The following is a 24,344-nucleotide window of genomic DNA, read 5'->3' as shown; positions in this document are numbered from 1 at the left end:
ATTTCTTTCATTTGTTTTTTTCTTTCAGTGTATAAATCATTTAAATATTGAATGTCATGGTGAAGCTGTCCACCTGCTATTTTATAAAGCAGACAATCTAACAATTCAATCATGACATTTAATTACAGGATGAAGTTAAAAGATGATTTTAAGGTTTTGAAAATAATTTTTATTAAAATTATTCTTTTCCCCTGCATTTTATTAACATTCTCTAGATGCAATGCCCTTCTACGTCTTCTAATTCTGGCAAACTGTTTAAAGGATTGTTTCTAACTTGTAGAGTTAGAAATGGAAAAGAATGAGCAGCTCTGGTAGCAACTGAATTACTTATTTTTAACAGTGAAGTTTTAAAAAGTTTCCTCGTTTCGGGACTTCCCTGGTGGTCCAGTGGTAAAGAATCTGCCTTACAATGCAGGGGACACGGGTTCGATCCCCGGTCAGGGAACTAAGATCTCACATGCTGCAGGGCAACTAAGCCTGTGCGCCACAACTACTGAGCTTGTGCACCTCAACTAGAGAGCCTGTGTGCCGCAAACTACAGAGCCCACGTGCTCTGGAGCCTGCACGTCACAACTAGAGAGAGAAAACCCACAAGCCACAACTAGAGAGAAACCCGTGAGCCGCAACGAAAAGCCTCCATGCTGCAACAAAAGATCCTGCATGCCTCAACTAAGACCCGACACAACCAAAAATAAATAAAATAAATAAATAATAAATAAATCTTTAAAAAGAAGTTTCCTCTTTTTAATTCACTTCTAAGGATGCCATGAGATGAATATAAACAAAGATTTTTTAAAAATCATGGATTTTGTTAGATTCTTTATCTTATTTGGAACAGTGATTTGCATCAGAAAGGCAGAACTTGTGGATAATTTAAGTTTACTGTATAAAATTTGCTCTAAAGTTTAACTATATGATGTCAAGGGGCCTCCTGAAAATATATAAAGAATTTCAAAAGAATAAAAAAAGACTATAAAATCTCTATTGTAATGTAAAAAATATAGATTTAAGTATGAAATAGAATAAACTAAAATGTAAACAAAATATAGGAGTTCAATTTATTTTTTAGATCCAACTATGTGCTTTCAAAAACAAAAAAACATTTTAAACATAAAGGCTTAAACAGGTTAAAAGGGTGAAGAAACATACATCATGCAAACACAAACCAAAAGAAAGGTGGAGTAGCTATACTAATTTTGAACAAAGTAGGATTAAAAACAAGGAGATTATCAAGAATAAACAGGAACATTATGTAATGATAAAGGGGTTGATTCTCCAAGAAGACATAAACATGTATGTACCTAACAACAGAGCTTCAAAATACATAAGGAGAAATAGACAAATCAACAACTGTAGTTGGAGATCAATGACTTTCTCAGTAATTACAGAACAAGTAGGTAGAACATCAGTAAGGACAAAGACCATTTGAATAGCACTAGCACAACGTGACCTAGCTGACATTCACAGAACAACACTTTATCCAATAACAGCAGCACTGTTCTACACAATCACTTAAGATTTTTCAGTAGCTTGGTTTGTTAAGGTAGTATACATTAGGATTAAGAGAACACATCTTTTTTTTTTTTTTTAATTAATTAATTTTTGGCTGCATTGGGTCTTCGTTGCTGCACGCGGGCTTTCTCTAGTTACGGTGCGAGGGCTTCTCGTTGTGGTGGCTTCTCTTGTTGTGGAGCACAGGCTCTAGGCACATGGGCTTCAGTAGTTGTGGCACACAGGCTCAGTAGCTGTGGTTCGTGGGCTCTAGACCGCAGGCTCAGTAGTTGTGGCGCATGCGCTTAGTTGCTCCATGCCATGTGGGATCTTCCCGGACCAGGGCTTGAACCTGTGTCCCCTGCATTGGCAGGCGGATTCTTAACCACTGCGCCACCAGGGGAGTCCCTCCAGCAGCTTTTAACAACCAGTTTTTTAAAAAAAATATTGTCTTCTGATATACATTTGAATAAACTAGAAAATACTGGAGAGCACTAAACACACTGATAGTTAAGCTCTGTTTTGTTTCATACCCACATCCATTTTATATCACAAAGCAGTAAACACATACAAATTCATACATGTATGAACACATGACACATACATGTATTCATGTATATGTATATGTTATGTGTATTCTGGGTCATGACGTAAGCCCTTCTAGGAAAGCTTCTTAATTCCTCATATTTCCCAACCCCCAGAGAGAATGAAGCTTTCTTTTTCTGCTATGTTTGTACCATGTTAATGCTTCTGCCAATACTTTAATCCCACATTTGTGTTCCCTATAAAATCATAAACTTTTAACACAGTACCTGCCACAAAGTTGGCACTTGAACATTTATTGAAGGAAACGAGTGAAATCATACTTTTGTCCTTGCTCAACAAATTACTACCTAACCTAGGGTAGTAACAATTTTAGATGCTTTAAACACTACAACACTGATAATATAATAAGCTATCATTTATGATCACTTTGCATGTGCCAGGTATTTTTCCTAGCACTTGAAATGTGTATCTTATTTAATTCTCATGATCGTTTTAGGTATTATTATTCCCATTTTTAAAATGAAGAAACATTCACAGAGACATTAAATAACTTTCCAGATGTCATACAATAAGTGGCAGTGATGGAATTCAAAATCCAAACAATTTTGACTCTAGAAAATACATGTATACATTATAAAATGTTAAAAATTTGCTAAAAGGCTAGGAGAAAATTAACTTACTTCAAATAAAAGTCTATAATAACATCATTTAAAAATTCTCCTTCACTTAGACAATGCAGGTCCTCATTAGTAACGGAGATGCCTCCCTTAGCTGGAGGTGGTGGATATACCATCAATCTGTAACAAAATTTTAAAAAATAAGCAAACAAACAAAAATAGGCATGCATATAACCGAAGTGCGATAAAACAGAGAAGAAACTTAAGAGTGTTGCAAATGTAAAGGAATTCTCTCACTTTTCTACAGGGCCCATGAAGATGGTGTGGCTCTCTCCAGTTGCCTCCTCATCATCAAAAAACTGGAATTCTTGTTTGTTTTTAAGTTGTATTTTAGATTCAAGGGACACCTGGTAAAGAAAATTAAATGATAAATTCGAAAAATTTTCAATAAAAAAAGTACAAGGCAAGAATGCTTTTCAATTTAAAAAGATTAAAAATAAGAAACAGGCACAACTAGGGTCAACTTTCTTTTTATCGGTAGCTTCCAGAACAGTGATACTCTTCCAATTTTTGTTAACTGGTCTTCCAGTATCCTGTCTAAGATCTCAACCATCCATATTAAATTAGATTATGTTAGTCAAATCCAAAGAACAGGTAGTGGTTTTTTTCTTCTAGGAGTGTAGGACTACCTGAGCTCAGTGCCTAGGGGCAATCCATGGCATATGGGAGCAGAGGCTCAGGGAACACAGGCCACTGAGTTTCCGTCCTCCAGAATCAAGGAGTCCTTAAAGGAAGAGCCTTCCATTGAAATCTGAGCCCATCACAGCTGCCTTACGGCTCCAGCTGCTCTTTTCTTCCTCTGGCATTATCTCCTGTAGCCAATTCTGCAAAAGAAGGGGAATGGTTCCCCTTCCTCCTTCTGTCCTTTTCTTCAACCCACTAACTGTGTGAACAGCTCTTTTCTGGTGAAGCCTTGCTCAACTTCACCAATATTATGCCTTGGATAGACAGCCCTATTTCCAAATTTGTAGGCAGATGAAAGATTTAATATTTCTAATAACTTGTCAGCAAATTTCAGTTGCTGTGGTAGGAGACAAATTTAGAGTAGCTTAAGTCATATTGATTAACATTATATTATGTGTTATAGTAGTACTTCAGCCTTCGATTCAGGTGGCTTCAGAGTTACCTACTACATAATCAGTTATTCTAGACTTAGTTATTCTAGAAATGTCGAGAGTCAGCATCAAACGGTATACATTCTTCCTTTCCAAGTTTTCAACCATGTAGGCACATGTTACACATAAATGGACAATACATCAGGGACCAAAATTCCTTTATTTGTACTGAAGCCAATGTCACCACTGGGAACCATTAGCAAATTTAAGAAACAGAGTAACAATCAATTTGAATGTAGCACTGTACGTATATGTATGTTGAGAGTGAGGGAAAAAGAAAACAGGATGAGAGAAAAAGAAAAGGAGACAAAAAGTAAAGACAAGAACAGACTGCGGAAAGGAACTAAAATAAAAATGCTTCTGAGACTTGTACCGATAAAATGCTTCTGAGACTTGTACCAATTACAATTTGTGTCACAAGTAACCCACCACCATTAATATTTCGACACAAGGTAGTTTACAAACCACATATAAAAGCAAATAATTCTGAAATGGAATTAAAAGGATCTAACTCCAAATGAGCAATATGATAATGAACCACATTTCCCTTTAAAGGTACCATTTAAAATTACATTAAAAACATTAAAAAATATAATTACATTTTTAATTTTGTTTTCTTTCTGCACACAACTTCCTTTGCTGCTCTCTTCACAGGTTCTTGTACAGGCAACAAGTCTGCTATTGGCTTCATCAAAGGGAATTTTCGCAAAAAAATCTGACACATTATTCTTTATACCAATGTCAATAATGATATTTTCAAATACCATATTTGCCTGAGGATCAAGGCCATGTTGAAAAATTAGAATTACGTATTGTTCTTCCAAATCTGAAAAGAAATCAGTATAACTGTAAGTCTAAAGGAAAAAAAATACGTAAACAGATACTAGAAAAAGAGTAACAACTAGTTATTTCCAAGAGTATCACCAGAAATCCTGGTATAAATGTTCAAAACAGTGTTCAGCATACAGTGGATATACAATACTAGAATAAAGACCAATGACAGTGTCACCTAAGTTATTAAAAGAAAGGAACCAGAACACATTACTCTAGCAGCAGCTCAAGAACAAATCTATCCACAGATGTAACTAATTTATTTCATCTAATAGAATCCAAATATATTAGTTTTAAATATACAATCAGTTAACATTTTTGTCAAACACAAAAAAGAAATTGCCAAGTGAATTGGTATCTCTAGATTTAACTGTAAAAACTGCTATTCACTAATGTGCCAACTCTTGTCACTTTAATAGTAGCTATCATTTACTCGTCATTAAGCTGAAGCAGCAATTACTGAGGAAAAATATTTTACAACTAGTCATGCTATGCCACAAACGTTAGAGGGGAAGGGAAACAAAATGGAGAACCACACTGATTTACTGCAGAGGATGAAGACCTGTTTGATGAACTTTCAAACTTCCTATTCAGGCTAAGTTTCAAGGTTTCCAGATTGATTGCTGATTTACAGTCAGAACTCCTATCAGTACATTTAAACAAAACAAAACAAACAAACAAAAAACTCATTTTACTCATATCATACGGTGTTAAAATAAAGAGTATATACCTTTTGAGTTTTAACCCATTTTGAAAACTTTCTAAATGGGTAAACCCGGGTTTTATCTTCAGAACGTCCACTTTCTGTGGACTTCTCCTCATCTGTTACACGAGAGAAGTAATATCTATCTCACAAGGTCACTGTAAGGACTGTAGTTAAGATACATCTAAGGTGTCGACCAAAGGCGACTCACGTCCTGCTGAACAATGTACTGTACGTGTTACTACATTTGCTCCACACAACTTACTTGTTAACTTATTTATCCCTTTACAGTCCTTCCGAACTTTATCCTCCGTGTTCATCTGCAGTTGCGTGCTCAGCTTCTGATAAACTGCTGCTGTCGTCTGAAGAAACACTACTGGTAATTTTCGGACACTACACCACTCACATTTTGTTAGATCAGAGGTATTTAAAGTAATCCCTACAGGTTCCTTTTCTGGTTCTGGAGAAAAACAAATGGAAATGGAAAAGGAATCAATTCTTAAGAGGGCAAAATCATGAATGGAGGAAACTGTAAGGAAGTACAGTTTTAAAGTTAAGTACATATTTATTATACTCTGTAAACAGTAACTCTAGTGGGAAATGAAGGAAAATCTTTGATCTTAAAGAAGTATCTACATTTTTTTCCCAGATGGAAAGAGGATTCTAATGAAGCATACTTAAAAAATTAAACATAGCTTTTGTGATGTTATAGTATGAAATCACACTATTACGGTATAATGCCTTTTGTTAAGATGTATGTAATAACGAACCATCTTAATGAATTCTAAGAATATCGTTTAATTTTTTATTCCAGTAAAGTGTTTTAGTGTAAACAAAGCTTTAGTGAGCAGTAGGATATAAAATAGCTTACCTTCTAGCTGTATCTTGATAAAATCTAAAGAAAACTAAAAAATAAGATACATTAGTAACAATCATAGAGTTTTGAAGATTTTGCTACAAACACCCTAAATGACACGTGATTTGGGACTTAGGCCACATAAGGCAGAAAAACTGATCCATGTACTGCATTCCTCCATCTGGCCTTTACAATACTGAGAATGAAGCCAGCCTTTGTTGAAAAAATAGTTGGAAGCAGATAGTTAGGGACACCAAGTTAAGACATTTAAAATAAAGGTTTTTACAAAATAAGTACAGTGCTATAGGAAGGTTAACCTACCAACAATGTATAGGATACATTAGAAAGAAGAAAAATTATGACTTAGAAGGCAGGTTAAGGAGATTATGTTAAAATTTTAATAGAAAATATACATTTGAATTGGATTGGTGGTAGTAGAGTAATAAGGAGACAGGTATGACAGGTAAGATAAAGGGACTATAGAAAGTCCTTTGGGCTTTATGGACACTGAACTAGTTCAAAACCACAATGCCTCTTGGGTGGCCACTGTAGCCCACTAATCTATTTCTAGGAGTTGCTGTGTTACAAGACATTTTTCTGCAGACCACAAAGCTTCTGGATTCTTCTTTCTCTCATACAGTTCTTTAAAGTACTCTTTTCATGCATCGAGCTAGCATGAGAATAAAACGGTTAACACATTGGAGGGTAATTCTAACTCAGTGAGAACAAGCATCTTCCTATGATGAATACGTACTACCTTGAATATTACATCATGATAAATTAAAAAAAATTTTTTTATTGGAGTATATATGATAAATTTTTTACCCAGTAATTTTTATGGTGAGTAGCAATTTACAATTGTTTACATATTCCTAAGCAATCTGAAATCTTGAAATAATTTTAATATTCTATTAAATATTTTAACTTATAAATTTTAAAATATTACATATTAGCCTTAGCCATGAAATTTTGAATCTTATAATTGGTACAGTAAAGAGCTTAGAAGGTACTTACAATTACAGGCTCTATTAATAGTCGGCAGAGTGTTCCTACTCGTATACTTCGACAGTTTAAAATTACGCTACCAAAGGAACTTTGGTAGCTTAAAGATACAGGATCAACTAAAGTTTCTTGAGAAATCATTTTGCGACGTTTTAGAGGTATGTTGATAATAGAATTACCAAACTGAAAAAGGAAAAAAAAATTTTCACTTAGTAAGTTACTAAAACAAGGCTGCAAATTAAGTAGACATATTCAAAGAAGACCCAACATAAGAAACATAATTATTGGGACTTCCCTGGTGGCAAAGTGGTTAAGAATCCTCCTGCCAACGCAGGGGACATGGGTTCAAACCCTGGTCCGGGAATATCCCACATGCCGCAGAGCAACTAAGCCCGTGCGTCACAACTACTGAGCCTGCGCTTTTGAGCCCACGAGGCGCAACTACTGAGCCCATGTGCTGCAACTACTGAAGCCCGTGCGCCTAGAGCCCGTGCTCCACAACAAGAGAAGCCACCGCAATGAGATGCCCACACACTGTTAACGAAGGGTAGCCCCTGCTCGCCACAACTAGAGAAAGCCCACGCACGGCAACAAAGACCCAACACAGCCAAAAATAAATATTTTTTAAAAAAGAAATATAATTATCAAGACATAAGATTGATTTTATTTCAACAGTGTTAGATGAAGTAAATATTTATTGATTTTACAACAATAACAGTAAACCCTTCCTATTTTATCTTGCTATACTTTATCTGGCTATTAATTGAAACGCCAGTAACAGCACAGCAGTGAGAAATGGTACTCTGGGAATCAGACAGCCTGGGTTCAAAGCACAGCTATACTACCTTTTAATGATCTGGTCTTGTAAAACTTAATAACTCCTACTAAAGTTTTGGTTTCCTAAGCTAAAATGTAAGAGTATTTACTCAAATGAACTAATGCATATAAGCAGCTTAGCACTGTGCTTCATGCACAGTAAAATGCTGGATAAAAGTTAGCTAGTAATAGTGGTAGTGGTTGTAGTATTTGGATTAAATTAGCAGCTCTTTAGAAAACATATAATTTAGGAAAATGGTTATTTACATTATAAAATGATGCTTCTTTATATATTAAAAAGTGTTAAATGACTTGATCTGTTAAATTAAGATTTCACAGTCACTCTCAAATGCAAATTAATCATAATATAAAAATGTATTTTATATAAGTATACTTTAAATTAAATGTAATTAAAAGTAAAGTTATTATGTTAAAAACCTTATTATCATCACAAGAATAAAACATGATCTTGATTAAAAAACAAAAGGAAAAAAAAATGTCCACTGCACAGAAGCAGTCACTATTCCCATTATCCCTCTAGAGACATTTCTGTGATCTATGTCACAGGAAAAAATATGTATTAAAACAAAATGTGATACACACACACATATTTATTTCTGTAAATTGCTTTTTCAGGCTTATTAACAGATTTATCATGAATATTTTCCCAGGTTATTAACAGAAACCTATTAGAGTGGTTTAAAAACTTTTTTTAGCTTTAGAATTATTTCTTCAAATGAGACGTTATTTAGCTCAATAATAAGTTAGATAATTTAAGAGCTGCTCCAGCTGAATCCATGGTGGAGAGACTGAGTCTAGAACTTGGGCGGTCCACATCCTCCCAAGGGGCCTGTAAACTGGCACAGAGGAACCCGTACTATTCAGTGTGTCAGTGTAAAAACTGTTCACAAATTCATGGAAATCCACGTTTATTTAACTGAGCCCTCCTATGCTGGACATCTGAGTTCTTTCCGACATTTCCCCATGACACAATATTCTCTGGCAAGCAGTTTTGCAGCTAAATCCTGGAAGATACGATTATCACCAAATTGCCCGCCAGCATAGTTATACCAGTTTACACAGCCAATATTCCATTCCTCCAAACACTAGCCAAGAAGAAATACTACTATAGTTTAAAATTTTCAGCCATCTATCACTTAAAATATATTTTACTTTAATTTCTTTTTTAGTACTTTACTTAAAAAAAAAAAAAAAAACTCTATTCATACCCTTTACTCATTTTTCTATGGTTTGCTTCTATTTCTTGATTTTTAAGAAATTAAAAATATATAAAGGACCAACTCATACTTTGTCACATACTTCACTATTTTTTCCCATTTGCATTACCTATCAAATTCTGTGGATGGTGTTTTGGTTCACTGTTCTGTACTTTCCATTTAATCAAATATATTCATCTCTTCATTTATTATTTTTGCTTGTACTGAAATGTTTGGAAAGGCATTCCCCAAGATTATATTAAAACTATCAATCTATATTTTTTCTATAATTTTTCTATAATTTTAACTGTATTTTATTATAGTTACTTTTTGTTTTTCATTTCTTAACAGTTCCCATCTTCATCAAATATGTATGGTTCCATATTTTTATCTATAACTTCTAGAATTCCTGACATATGTACATACACATATAATTTTTTAACATACAAGTTTTTTAAAGTTCTTTTTACAAAAATAAGAAAATATGCACATATTTCTGCATCTTGGTATTCTCACTAAGCAGGGCCATGTAGAAATCCTAAAAGTCATTGATATAGCTCTGATTTTTATTGTCAGTGGCTGCATAACTGTCCATGGTATAGATGTACCATAGTTTCTTCAGCCATTTCTATATTAATGGGCAATGATTATGTTTGCTAATAATCATATTTATACATACAGTCTAAGCACCGGAGGTAGAGGATTTCTTTGAGATTGAGTCTAGGGAATGAATTACTTGGTCATTCAGTATACCTTTTAAATATTTTAGTAGATGTTTTACACTGCTTTCCCAAAAGGCCATAACAACTTACTTTTTTTTCATCAGCATATAAGGAAAGTACCCTTTGCCTTGGATTCTTGCCAGTGGTACATATTAATCGATTTTGCATTAATTTTGAAAGTCTGTTAAGTACATGGTTATATTTCATTTTCTTTAATATGTACTTTCTCTATAAAAGTTTATTACCTGAATTTTCTCTTCTTATTTATTCCTATCTTCTTTTATTTTCTTTTTTCCTCTAATTTTTAAAAGAGGACTAAATTCTGTCCCTTCGTCTATTATAGATACTAGTGTATGTTACCTGCATTATTACAAATATCCCTTTCTAGATCTACTGTCTATTGACATAATTTCTGTTATCCTTTGCTATCTGAATATTTTAAAAATTTTATACAGTAAAATATAAAATAAAATATAGTAAAACCACAATGTTACGGTAAAATACACGCAAGTTAAAATGACCTTTTCCTGCCCACTGGATTATACAAGTATATTTACACTTATATTTCACTTACTATAAGGTTGATGTTGTTTCTTGTTGAACTTTTTACACTTTAAGCCTTTAATTGAAATTTATTTTTGTATATGTTTTAATGTTCTTTCAAATAATCTTCCAAGTGTTATTTTAAGTCCTACTTCATGACTAATTCATTCTTCTCCCAAGATACTGCCAAATTGTCCTCCCCCCCAAATATTTACATACCAAAGAAGACTTAATCTGAATAAATGTCAATAAATGTGAAAAGTACCTGGTCTCTCATTCTTGCTTTTCTTGGCAAGGTAACTGTATTTAATTCTGAACGTGCTGGAATGCGTCTTAGTTCATGCTCTACTCTACAGGTGTTTTCATTTAGTGCTGCTTCTACTTTTCCAGTGGATGGTGCTGGGGACGAACATGCTGAATCAGCAGGTTGAGGAGAGATGCTTTCTCTTCTGTTAGTCCTCTCACCGTCATCATCATCATCATCATCATCACTGGACAAAATGACTACAAAGAAAATGTTAAATACTTCAGCTATTTCACTCCTGTCAGTTAAAAATGTAAATACATGAACAAAGTGGGAAATATACCAAATTTGCTTTCGATCTCCTCCAGATCTGAGATTAATAAAAATGAAGATATAATTCATTCTATCTGATGAAAAGTTAAATTTGGAGAACAATTAGAACTGACTGACATTTTTTTAAACAACATACAAATGTAAAATTGATTCTATAGTCCATCACAATCACCCACACGGAAACATACACAAGTTACAACAAAAATTAAATGTTTATCAGTAGGTTTATTTCAGAGTTCCAGAAAGTCTTAGGTATGAAGATAATCTGCATATCAATTATTCATAAAATAGCACGCATTTTAAATGTGTGTAAAATTGCACGTGACCAAATAATTTTATCTCACACAAGGAATCACTAACATCACAACTGGTCTTTGGGAGAACTTGGACCAGTGCCTAATGCTCAATAAATCTTGTTTAGTAAATGAACGTGGGCAAGACATTATATTAAGGTAATTTGCTCTTCTACCATGTACTCATTATTGAATCTTATCAAACTCATCTCTATATCGTAATTGCACAGAGCCAGCATGCTGCACTTGAGTCAAATCCTAACTCCTTACCCTGGTTCATAAATTTACGTAATCTGGCCCTACCCTACTTTCTCATACTACTCCATTTTTCCCTCTTTATGTTCCAGGTATACCGGCATTTCTTCTGTTCCTCAAACACCACCACCAGCTTGTTCCTGTCTGACTGTAATTCCCCTAACACTTTTTTGCATTTTGGTCATCAAATATTAGCTTAAATATCACTTTTTCATCGACCACCCAATCTAAAGTAGCACACAGGTACTTATTCACATCAACTAATTTAAATTTCTGTTGTCTTTTGTTGTGGATGTTTACTTGCTCATTTGCCTCTCCCCACTAATATAAACTGTAAAAGAGCAAAAATATTGCCTTGCTTACTGCTATATTCCCAGCATCTAAAACTGCTTGGCAAAGAAAGTCATGTATTGAACAATGTATAAACCTGTACGAGCAATTTTCTTTTTCCGTATCATACACATAAATGCTTAGTTAATATTTTTTGAGTCACATACAAGTCCCAGAGAGGCATCACCCCTAGCATCACACCATTCATCTTTTTTATTTTGCTATCCAGTCTCAGGAGCAAATGCTAAAGTTGATCTTTTTCAGAACTGGTATTTTATTAACACAAAATCTAACAGGCCAGATTAGAAGGTCCAAGCCGATTTACACACACTTGAAAACTAGGGTCTTGCCACTTACTAGCTATTTGCCTCAGTTCTCCTCTGTGATACTGGGGACAATAAAGTCCTATTTCAAAGGGCTGTCTTAAGAACAAATGATTTAATATGTAAAAGGTTTATAGCATAGCGCCTGTCATATGTAAGCTTTAAAAAAGTCCATGAACTGCTAATGTTGTTTATGAAAAGCTAAGCAGAAATACATATTAAACGGTAAGCCTAGTGTTCAACCTACAGTAACTTTTATTGTGCTTCAGAAACATTAAAACTTCTATAGCTACTCTATCAAAAACTTATTTTAAAGCCCCAATACTGCAACAGAAAGAACTGTACCACATAGCTCTTGTTTTATTAACTTAAAATAGAGGGTTGTGTTCAATGTCACCATAACTGTAAAGTAAATGGGGAGAGAGTATGCAAAGATGACAACAGTTAAAGAGCTGTTTTCATAGCTGCTTTGATCCTATATAAAACATGGAATATATTCTATATGAATATACGTAAGATTCTGTATCAGGGTCTGCTACGGACTAAATTCTGTCCCTTCAAAATTCGTATGTTGAAGCCCCAATCCCCAATGCGACTATATTTGGAGATAGGGCCTATAAAGAGGTAATAAAGGTTAAATGAGGTCATAAAGGTGAGGCCTTAATTTGAAAGGACTGGTGAAATAGGAAAAAGAGATGACAGAAATCTCACTCTCCCTCTCTGCGCAAGCACAAAAGAAAGGCCATGTAAATACACAGCAAGAAGGTGGCAATCTGCAAGCCTGGAAGAGAGGCCTCACCTGATGGCACCTTAATCTTGGAGTTGCAGCATCCAGAACTGTGAGACAATAAATCTCTGTTTTTTAAGCCCGCTCAGTCTATAGTATTCTGTTATGGCAACCCAAGCTGACTAATAATAAGGTCTTTGCATTTACATTACAAACTTGTTCCATAGAAATCAGCCTATCTTCCTCCTCACTTCATTCTAGGCAATGTTGAAAAGTTACTTCACCAGGTAACTTTTTCACCTACCTATCTAAAATTCCACCACCTATCTAAAATTGCAAGCTTCTTCATTGTGACACTTGTCACTCTCTTATTTCCTGGAACTGCTTCACTTTTCCACATAGAGTTTATCACTACTTGAGACATTGTACATTTTATTTATTATTTGACCACCAAAGACAGAATAAAAGCTTCATAATAATAAACTATTTTAATAGGAATACAAATTTAAGAATGATAAAGTACATAAAGAGACTTTGCAACCAGAAAAATCTGTTTTTTAAAATCTACACTCCAACAGCCCGTATGTATATAATATTGAGAAGCCTTCAGACTAGGCTTAAGCCTAGGTTGCCTCATTTATAAAATAGGGTTACATTAGTAACTACTTCACAGGATTGTAAAAACCAAATTAAATTGGTTGGTATGTAAGCTTTTATCACAACGTAGGGCCAATAAGCATGTAATAAATATCTTAAAACAGAAGATATTTTTTCATATACTTTAATGAGAAATACAGTTTTTATTTTTTTGAGCAGGGGAGGGAAGCAAATTTAAGCTTTATGGTTTTAATTCACAGTTGATATAGTTCTAGATTAAGCTCTAAATAGTAAACCGTTTAAGGCACCTAAGAACCACATGGATTTATTTTGTTTTTTTACTTATCAACTTAGCCTTACTAACTTCAGTTCCCCTCATCCTGGAAATCTCCTCAGGACACTGAGTTTCCAGTATAAGGTTTGGCTCAGAATAATACCCAGGAACTGCCTAATAAGTTAAGAGTTTTATTTATACCTTACATTAAAATGTAAAAACCTCACCATTAGTAAAGATTCAAATGATATTAACATTTAATATTGCATTGGTATAGCACTAAAATGTATCATAAAATATTAAAATATCAGCATCCTCATAACATCATAACAGAGTACTGGCTGGACAGCTGTCATACAGTAATTCCTTTTCAAACAAAGCTCTTTTGGAAAATAAGCTAATGTACTGGTATGGGTTAAGGTTTTTACACTGAATTGAATTAAGATAGAATTTGACATGTTTCTGAGGTTGAAAAAATTCTTCATTGTATCCCTTTTATAAGGTAACCAAATGGGGAGCTTTTTTCTTTGTGAGGGAGTAGGGGGATATCATTATGAACTAATTTTGATAAATTCGACATATTTCAATACATAGTAGTTATGATTTCTTTTGTGATCCAAGCAGTCTCATTCTTGGTCAGTGGGAGCCCTTTCATTTTGGCTCCTGTGTGCTTTTGACATGACCACAGTTGATTGTGACTGTTTCTATGCTTTCTGATATGACTCGATGATTGAGATTTATCTCATACACCTGTGCTCCACACTTGGAGTCAGCCATTTCTCTGAGAAGCTCTGATTATTTTTAGTGGAAAATGGTATTCAAAAACACAAATATGGGAACTAGGGTTGCTTGTTTCTATACAAGGGTCGCTTACTGTTTCTAGGCATTTTTTTACGGGTAAAACTAAAAAATATTTTCTATTTAATAGAAAATATATAATAAGTTCCAGTATTATCTCCAATTCAAATTTAAAGTTACAGTTATTTTTACTTCTTTGATTTTGCTTTTGTATCCCTTTTCTGTAACACTGAAAATCTTGGTTTCTGGAGACAATGACATAGTTGCTTGTTTGTTTTATCAGTATGTGTTTAAAAATAGCAATAGTAATATTATTAATAATAATGTTACTGAATACAGTCAGGATTTCTTTGGAGTTCTGTTTGAACATTAGGGATGTATAGCCACAATATTAATTTAATGTAAATTAACTTGAAATAATTCTGTGTGTTCAAGCCACCAACTAGATACATAATTAAGTTCATTTGTTTCATTTTGTTTTTGATTTTATTGTTTTAAATCTCCGACTTAATTTTCTTTTATAATCATGTAAAACATTTACATGGTTCCAAAGTCAAATCTATAAAACAAGGTATATTTGGAGAAATCTAGCATCTATCCCTAACTCCTACACTGTTTCCTACCCTTCCGACTAACTTCTTTTTAAAATTAGCTTTTGATATATCTTTTCATTAAAAAAAAAACAAAACCTATATTCTCCCACCCTTCATAAATAAAGAGTAGCATACTATAAGCTCTGACCTGCACCTTGCTTTATTCACTTGATTACAGATCTTGGAAATCACTCTACACAATATTAAATGAGATCTTTCTTTCCCCTTGTACAGCTATGTACACTATAGTTGATTCAACCAGTTCATGATTGTTTCCACTCTTGTGCCATTTGTTACAAAAAGGACTGCATTTCATATACATACACGTACGTACACGTGACTAAAGATAGGAAAAAAAGATTTAGGCGATGAACAAAAATAGTACAGGAACGAATTTTCAGAGTCCTTTCTTTTGTCAAAGGCTCTACTGAGCCATGCTAGGCACTTCATGTTATTTTTAAATTTACTCCCTCAAGAACCCTATCAGGCAGGAAATATATCCACTTACAGATCAGAGAGATTAAATTAAGCAGGTCAAACTTACAAAATGGGGCATAACTGGCACTTGACCTAAGACTAGGGCCAAGGTCTGTGCCTTTTTTTTTTTTTTAAACTATTTAAGATGGATGGGATAAGAACAAAGTCAGTTATATTTTCCAACTCCATGGACAGTTTTAGTAATCTACCCAAAAACCATGTCACATAACTGACACAAGAAGATACCTTTTAAAATAACACTTCTGAAATATGCTCATGCTCACATTAAAAATATATGTGAAAAATAACGGGCTGATAACAGCAATACTAAAGGGAGTCAAATACTTACTTGGATCATTTAGGTCTGACAGGCTTGTTTTCCTTTCTTTCGGGTTTGTGATTTTGGCTACTTCTGTCTTAGGTAAAATGACTTTCCCATTAGTCTGTAAATAATTCTGTCCACTATCATCACAATTCACAATAATATCAATTGGAACCTTCCCCACACTGTTGCCATAAAACTTCTTGGCTGGTAATGCTGTGTTTTGTGACTTCCGTCCTCCAGAATTCTGATGAATTGATGTTCTTAATAATCCAGTAGGTTCATTCAAAGTTACAGCTTGTCTGCTATTTCTTTGCAAATCCTTAGGAAAAGGAATACCACAACTTTGGCATTTGGTCTGATTTTCTTTTTCTTTTCCACATTTTGGACAATATCCACACTGTTTAGAAACCTTAAATTCCAAAAAATAAAAAATAAGGAAAGAAATGAAAGACTTTGGCATTTTATTTCAACATCATGGAACAACAACAGCAGTAATCTCAAAATTAAATCTCCCACTTGCCATCATCCTCACTATGGCCACCACAAAACCCTGAATGCTGCCTGAGATTTAGCATCAGAATATGCTGGAAGGAATTTTCAAACCTTCTAGTCCAGCAGTCTTCAAACTGGACTATGTATATTCCTCAAGGGTTACATAAAGATTTTCTAAGGCATACAGGACATATATAATCTCAAAGGAATCAGCATCTAGATCCTCAATTCACACATGTAACCTTTCCAAAAACTGATTTGATTATGCTTCTCATGTCAAAGCATCACCTGCCACAATTGTTCTTCTCATACTTAAAAGCAAAAAAAAAAAAAGAACACTAAACCTATCTTCCATTTGAAATATTACAAGGGTGCACTGCCTTGGGGTATAAAAATCACCGAACCAAGCAGAAGGATAATTTCAAATGTTGGAAAAATGAATCAATTCTAAGTTCTGATTAACAAAAACTTTTACAAGATAATTTACTTCTAAGATAGTACTTCAAAAATATTTTAAGGAAGGCCTAATCTAGGCCTCTTACAATTGTGATATCATTAAAAAATGTTTTTTGACAGTAGAGTGTCATGTAATTTTGAAGCATATAACGTAGAAGGAGTTCAAGGTATTTGGTGATATTACTGTAAAAAACTCTTTCCATACTCATGTACCTATTTATGTGAACAAGGTTCTGTAGCACTTATGTCTATAAGAAGGAAAATAAATATACAAATAATGCAAATGGCTGACCACGTCCTACTGTACCAGAAAGGGAAACCCATAAACAACAGAGCAGTCCCTATCTAAATACTACCCTCTAATCCTCTAAAAAAATATCTAAACCCCATTATTTTCATGATGAGCATAGACATATTTCCACCTCTAGCTAGGTTTAAAAAACATCGTGGTACAGTTTAAAAGTTTAAATATGTTCATTTATGTGGGAGCTAGACCCCCATTTGCCACAGTGGGAATCAGCTATATACGAGCTAACTCTGCCTTTTAAGAATCGAGGATATGATCAAGCTGGGTTCAGACTGTCTCCAATACTTTACTGTCTATAATAAAGGACATTTTTCAGTAAAAAGAACCCCATGGAAAAGCAATACTTTCACATATTTTCTTTTATAAAATTGATAAATTTTATATCAATTATAAAATTGATACAGAAACAGAAAAAGCACTTCTCTGCTATTAAAATTTTTAATATTAAAATATAGAAGGAAATATATCATGAGCTATTATCATATGCCTTCCATCAGCTAAGAAACACATATCTTAGAACCGTTTGCAACAATTAGGAATAAAATGCAGATCAGCTGAACCAAACATGATGTTAAATTTTTCATGATAAAAACTAGAGATTAAGAATTTTATCAACCTAGTGACCTAAAAACTAGAATCTCAACAATGCTCAATTACTTTTAGTAAAGTAGTAAATTTTCCTAACAATTGTATGTTGAGTATAATTTCTTTTGGGAAACAAAGATTAATTAAAGTGTCATTTCCCCCCTTTTGGTCAGTGGAAGACTTACAAAATAAAATAAATCCAAATTACATATCACATAGTATCTGCCAGTCTCTACACATTAATAATAACCAACTATACTTAATAAGAAAGAGCCTGCCTTTGATGAGACACCACTGAGGTAATGTCACACTGTGTAAATAGTCTGAACTTTTTATAATCTCATTAAATACCAAAGACCTTGTTTTCTTACAAGCAGTACATAGTGTGAAATTTCACAGACTACACATGGAAAGAAAAACCACTAATCTTATTCAAGAATTTAAAGTTACATAGAGGATGGCTACAATCTATTCTTTATCTCCACTAAGAAAAGAATAAGTGGCATGGGAGTAAAGATAAAAAGAAAGAAAATATATATTAGATGTTAAAAAAAAAATTCTGAGGTTTTTAGCTTGCATGCCTAATGGAGGAAGGATGATGTGCCTGGGAAGGGGCTTTCTTCCTCTTTCCTCCTTTCCCTGGGTCAAGCAGTGGGCCAAGCACTGTGGGGGAGGCCAGTATGTCCCAAGCCGACCTTAGGCTGGCATGCCAGAGGACTGGGCACGTAAAAGGCAATGGAGCAAATAAGTAAATACACTGGAGATGATGGGAGACAGGTTTCTCACTGTCAGAGAAGGGAGTTACAAACATGCAACATACAAGAAGGCTAAAGTAAACACTGTGGTGTTGGACTAGAAATGGAATTGTCCATGTAAACTCACAGATTTTAATAAGTACTGAATATTAACACAAACGCACACAAAATATTTCCTAGTTCAGTCACTGAGAGGGCCTATAAATGTGACACCTAGTAGCAACGAGCACAACTACTGCCCAAATACCTTCCCTCCACTTATAGAAACAATGGCTCCTTGGGAGAAATGCATGACTCTAGAGCTGATGCAGAGAAAATACAAAGAAGTCTAGACCATCTGGTTATACCATAAAGTAAGTACTCAAATAATGATGGGAATATGTCAAAAAGAAACAGTAGCCAGCTTGAAGAAGTTTCCATGGCCAAGTCTGGGACAATTTGAGCATCAAAATGAAAAATGATAGTTATGGAGTATAACCGTTTTGAATAAAATAAGAATCTATGTGTCTATGCTGATAAAAATAGAAAAATATATAAGTAAACGTGGGATAAGAAAAAACTCTTATTAATAAATGAGTATAGGGACTTCCCCGGTGGCGCAGTGGTTAAGAATCCGCCTGCAGTGCAGGGGACCCAGGTTCAAGCTCTGGTCTGGGAAGATTCCACATGCCGCGGAGCAACTAAGCCCGTGCGCCACAACAACTGAGCCCATGATCTAGAGCTGGCGAGCCACAACTACTGAAGCCCACGTGCTGCAACTACTGAAGCCCACGTGCTGCAACTACTGAAGCTCGCGTGCCTAGAGCCCGTGCTCCGCAACAGGAGAAGCCACGGCAATGAGAAGCCCACTCGCCACAACTAGAGAAAGCCCACACACGGCAACAAAGTCCCAATGCAGCCAAAAATAAATAAGTAAAATAAATAAATGAGTATAGAAATATCTATTAAAAATACCTACTAAAATACCTGGAAAAATCTAGAAGAGTACATCTTAAGATAAAAGTGAGTAATGTGAAAATCAACATTCTTTACTTCCTGATACGATGCAATAAGATTCATAGCATCACTTCTGAGGATTCTTGAAAAATGTATAAATTATGATGAACCATTAGACAAACCCAACTTGAGGTACAAAGTAAGAGGCCTATATTCCTTACAAATATCAAGGTTATTAATGAGAAGGGAATATCAAGGAATGATTCCAGATTAAAGAAGACTGAAGATCATGACAACTAAATGTACATGATCCTGAACTGGATCCTGTTCCCATAAAGGACACTGGTTAGGGAAAATCTGAATGAAGTTTGTGGATTAGATGATAATTTTGGATCCATGTTAATTAAAAATCTTTGACAGTTGTACTCTGGTTATATAGGAGAATTTTTTTTTTTTTTAAGGAAACACACACTAAAGTATTATGTAGTAAATGGGCATTCTGCCTTACTTATACCCAAATGGTACAGAAAAATACACACACACACACACACACACACACACACACACACACACACAAAGGAAAGGCAGAGTGAGGGAGAACAATAAAGCAAATGTGGAAAACTGGGGAATTAAATGGAAGAATATGTGGATACTTATCATTTTTTCTATAAATTTAAACTTATTTCTAAAAACTTCTGATTGAGAGCAATCATTTGAAGTATGCTGCAGGGAGGTACTCACAAATTCTTTTCAGAAAGATATATATTCTGGATTTTTGATAACTGAAAAATGATCTAATGAAGGCAGAAAAGTTTGCCTAAATAACTTTTCTAGTTCTCTTCCAGTCCTATTCGAAAGTTCACCTAGAATTTAATAAACACTAAAAATAATATTAATAAAAATACCAATTGATTAGCAACAAAGAATAATTTCTCTACCCACCTCTAAATCAGTTAAACATTTTTTGGAAGCAGAAGACAGAGAATATGGGGTAGACTGATCTGTACTACTGTGACGTTTCTGTGCAACTTTCCTTTTAATTTCAGATTCCGGGTGTGATTCAGACTCTTCTGTTTTTTTCATTATACGATCTAAAGGAAGGGGAAAAAAAAGTACTGAAATTAAACTTTATAAATTCCTCATGACCTTTTGCTATGAAAAAATACTAACTTATATTATCAAACTATGTTTTAGTTAAAATAAACTAATGTTTCAATATGTACAATAAAGAAAAACAGAACTTTAGGTCAGAGCCAGTGGCCATCTCCTGGTTGCTCTTGTCTATTCTTTACCAGGATCTCTCTCCCACCTCCCAAACTGTGGACCATTTTCATCAAGTGTACCAATATTCTCTTCAGCTTATTCTGTGCAACTAAGGCAGAAGAGCACTTCCTACACTGAATCTCTCTCTCTCTCTCTCACACACACACACACACACACACACACACACACATTTTTTTTTCCCCCTAAGTTGGTTACTCTTCTTAGATTGGTAATGAGAAAAATCTGAATTCAAACATTGGGTACAACTGCTTAGATAAAGGAAACTAAACTAATTCTCAATTTAATGGTTTTTTAAATTCAAGACACACAAAAGAGAATTTTCTTCATTATTTTTCAATGTAAATTCAATCATTTTCATTTCTAATTAATTCATAATTCGAATTTTTAAATGATTTAACGAACTCCAAACAGAACAATTTAAAATTTATTACAATCTGACTTCATCAGCAAAGAAAACTGAACACATGTTTCTAAAACAAAAGTTAATGAATCTACAAACTAAAATGCTGTACCTGCATAATTCCAAGTTTGTTAAATACTTCCGTTTTCCTATCTTTTACATCCTCTTATCTTCTGATTTTTTTAAAATAAGGAGATTATCTACACATAAAAATTAGCATTATCTCTCTGAGCTTGGTATACAATACTGTCTTAAGAAACCCATGCAATTATTCTGGTTTAGTGCAGTCACAGAGTCCCACTAAGTGACTCCACCTTCTCATCCATTGTCCAGTCTGAACACCTTTATTTTCCTGGACACCAAAGCTAGAAATCTGAGTAAGCGTTGACTTGTCCTTGTGTCTCCTTTCTCACAGTCAAGTGAATTCTACTAATAGCTCTTGAACTCATTCCTTCCTCTCCAACTCCACTGCCACTGTATTTCAGATGCTTAACTCCTACCTAAATTGATCTCCCTCACTCCAATTTTGTTTGCTGCAAATCCTTCTCCCCTACTGCCAAGGTCATCTTTCAAATATGATTCTACCATTCTAATGCTTAAAATCTTTCAATGATTCCATTGGCTAAGGAAAAAAGTCTAAACCCCGTATCTTGCCAAGCAGAAGGCTGTACTGATGTTCCAGTCTTAATTCCAAAAAAACTATACCTCAAATAAGTGCATTTCTCCAGGATGTTTTCTCTTTCACCCTCTTATATATATGCTGTTCTCTTCACAAGCAAAGCCCTCCCTATTTATCTAGTAAATTCAAACTATTCTTTGTTAAGAAGCTACCTCTATCCCACACTAAGCATGATGAAGCAAATACTCAGAGCTTCCACAGCACTTTATCCATACTTCTATTAGTACTCATTTTATTTTAAGCTACTTATTTGCACTGATCTGTTTCCTCCCATTATACTGTCAGCTCTGGAAAAGCAGAAATCATGTTTTAGTCACCTGTTTTCTCAGAGTTTAGAAACTGCACAAGGCAGGGGCTCAAAAAATGTTTACTGGATTAATGAATATAAACAACGTTTTTCTCTATTATCAATAAAAATTTTCAGTTTCTCTCAAGGCTTGGACCCCTTGTTTCTCCCCTTGTTAATTGTGTTCAGAGGTAGAGAAAATGTGACATAGACATGATGAGACAGCTGCAGTGGAGAGAAGAGTGTGAGTGTATGATCAGGACTGAAATGATAAAGAGTTTTTAAAGTGTCAGTCTCTGAGTAGGGTCTCGCAGGAAAGCGATGTAGAGACATATCGTTGTTTATATGTACCACATCTTCTTTATCTAGTCCTCTCTCAATGGACATTTAGGTTGCTTCCATGTCCTGGCTATTGTAAATACCATGTTCCAAGAACATGGTATATCTTTCCATCTGTTTGTGTCATCTTCGATTTCTTTCATCAGCGTCTTATAGTTTTTGGAGTACAGGCCTTTTGTCTCCTTAGATAGGTTTATTCCTAGGTATTTTATTCTTTTTGATGCAATGGTAAATGAGATTGTTTCTTTACTTTCTCTTTCTGTTCTTTCATTGTTAGTGTATAGAAATGCAACAGACTTCTGTGTATTAATTTTGTATCCTGCAACTTAACCAAATTCATTAATGAGCTCTAGTAGTTTTTTGTAGCATCTTTAGGATTTTCTATGTATAGAGACAGGCACTCCAATGTTGACAGCAGCACTATTTACAACAGCCAAGACATGGAAGCAACCTAAGTGTCTATCAACAGATGAACGGATAAAGGAGATGTGGTACATATATACAATGGAATATTACTCAGCCATAAAAAAGAATGAAATAATGTTATTTGCAGCAACATGGATGGACCTAGAGATTGTCATATTGAGTGAAGTAAGTCAGACATAGAAAGACAAATATCATATGATAACGCTTATATGTGGAATCTAAAGATGGTACAGATGAACTTATTTACAAAACAGAAATAGAGTCACAGATATAGAAAACAATCTTATGGTTACTAGGGGGGCAGGGGGAGGGTTAAATTGGGAGACTGAGACTGATAAGTATACCCTACTATACACAAAATAGATAACAAAACAAACAAACAAACAAAAGACCGAAAAAAACCACAGAACCAATATACAAAGCACCCAAAGAGCTAATGTTAAATAAGCTAATACTATGAATTGGCTCACTAATTACTTGGAGAAAATTAATTTTGGAGAAATTAATTTTGAGAAATCAGGTAAAAAGGAAATTGCTTTCCCAACTTAAAGGCTTATACCCCCTAAGATGGCATTTTAAATACTGCCTTCAACGTTGTACTTAATCCTCATTTATGGCCTAAAAATCCCAACCCTGTAATCATTTCGTGGGCTCAATTAAATAACGTTCTAGCAATCAGTAATCTCAGATTTCTGCACCTGCACCTCACCTGAAAATATAAAATGTTCACACTGAACACCTAATGTTCATATGCTCCCCCAAAGCTTATTTTACAACAGTTTATATATACTAGTATACCCTTCTTCATTGAATTTACATCTGTAATATGGAAACTCTTCTGTATCACTGTGTTATTACAAAATGATTTTAAGAGGTTTTTAGATTTTTAAGAAAATAAATCTTGGCACCAAAAAAGGAAAAAAAAAAAAGATAATAGAGAAAAACGATTTTAAATTCTTGACCCCCTAAATCAAGATTATCTATAAGGAACTAAAGGAAAGAGACAGAAAATGCAAAGAATATTATAAGCATGCACAGAGTGAGTAAACAGGAGGTCAATCTGTAGAGAGGAGAGGATAACCAAAGAGAAACAAAAGATTTTTCTCCTGTATGGACTCTCTGATGAATGAGAAGATGGGAACGCTGACTGAAGCCCTTCCCACACTGTTCACATTTATAGGGTTTCTCTGTAGTATGTACTCTTTGGTGAGTGTGAAGTTTGGGACTCTTGCTGAAGCCCTTCCCACATTCATGACAAGTATAGGGCTTCTCCCCCGTATGGACCCTCTGACGAATGTGAAGATCTGAGCT

The 24,344-nt window shown here is 34.4% G+C and overlaps 1 protein-coding gene across 5 annotated transcripts in view; it reads right to left on the bottom strand.

Annotated features, from left to right (window-relative positions):
• Window positions 1-24,344, bottom strand: part of SENP6 (SUMO specific peptidase 6) — a 106,556-nt gene that overhangs the window by 20,867 nt on the left and 61,345 nt on the right. For all 5 annotated transcript variants that reach the window (XM_068551644.1, XM_068551641.1, XM_068551642.1 and 2 more), the window contains 9 exons: window positions 20,562-20,710; window positions 16,113-16,497; window positions 10,785-11,023; window positions 7,234-7,404; window positions 6,235-6,268; window positions 5,629-5,823; window positions 4,429-4,655; window positions 2,952-3,061; window positions 2,718-2,834 (listed from right to left, as the gene is read on the bottom strand). In XM_068551644.1, the coding sequence (XP_068407745.1) occupies window positions 2,718-2,834; window positions 2,952-3,061; window positions 4,429-4,655; window positions 5,629-5,823; window positions 6,235-6,268; window positions 7,234-7,404; window positions 10,785-11,023; window positions 16,113-16,497; window positions 20,562-20,710 (1,627 nt within the window). The remainder of the gene's footprint in view (window positions 1-2,717; window positions 2,835-2,951; window positions 3,062-4,428; window positions 4,656-5,628; window positions 5,824-6,234; window positions 6,269-7,233; window positions 7,405-10,784; window positions 11,024-16,112; window positions 16,498-20,561; window positions 20,711-24,344) is intronic.

This window comes from Eschrichtius robustus, chromosome 9, assembly GCF_028021215.1.
Source record: "Eschrichtius robustus isolate mEscRob2 chromosome 9, mEscRob2.pri, whole genome shotgun sequence".
Classification (NCBI taxonomy): Eukaryota; Metazoa; Chordata; class Mammalia; order Artiodactyla; family Eschrichtiidae; genus Eschrichtius; species Eschrichtius robustus.
This window is presented reverse-complemented; position numbering and strand designations above follow the sequence as displayed.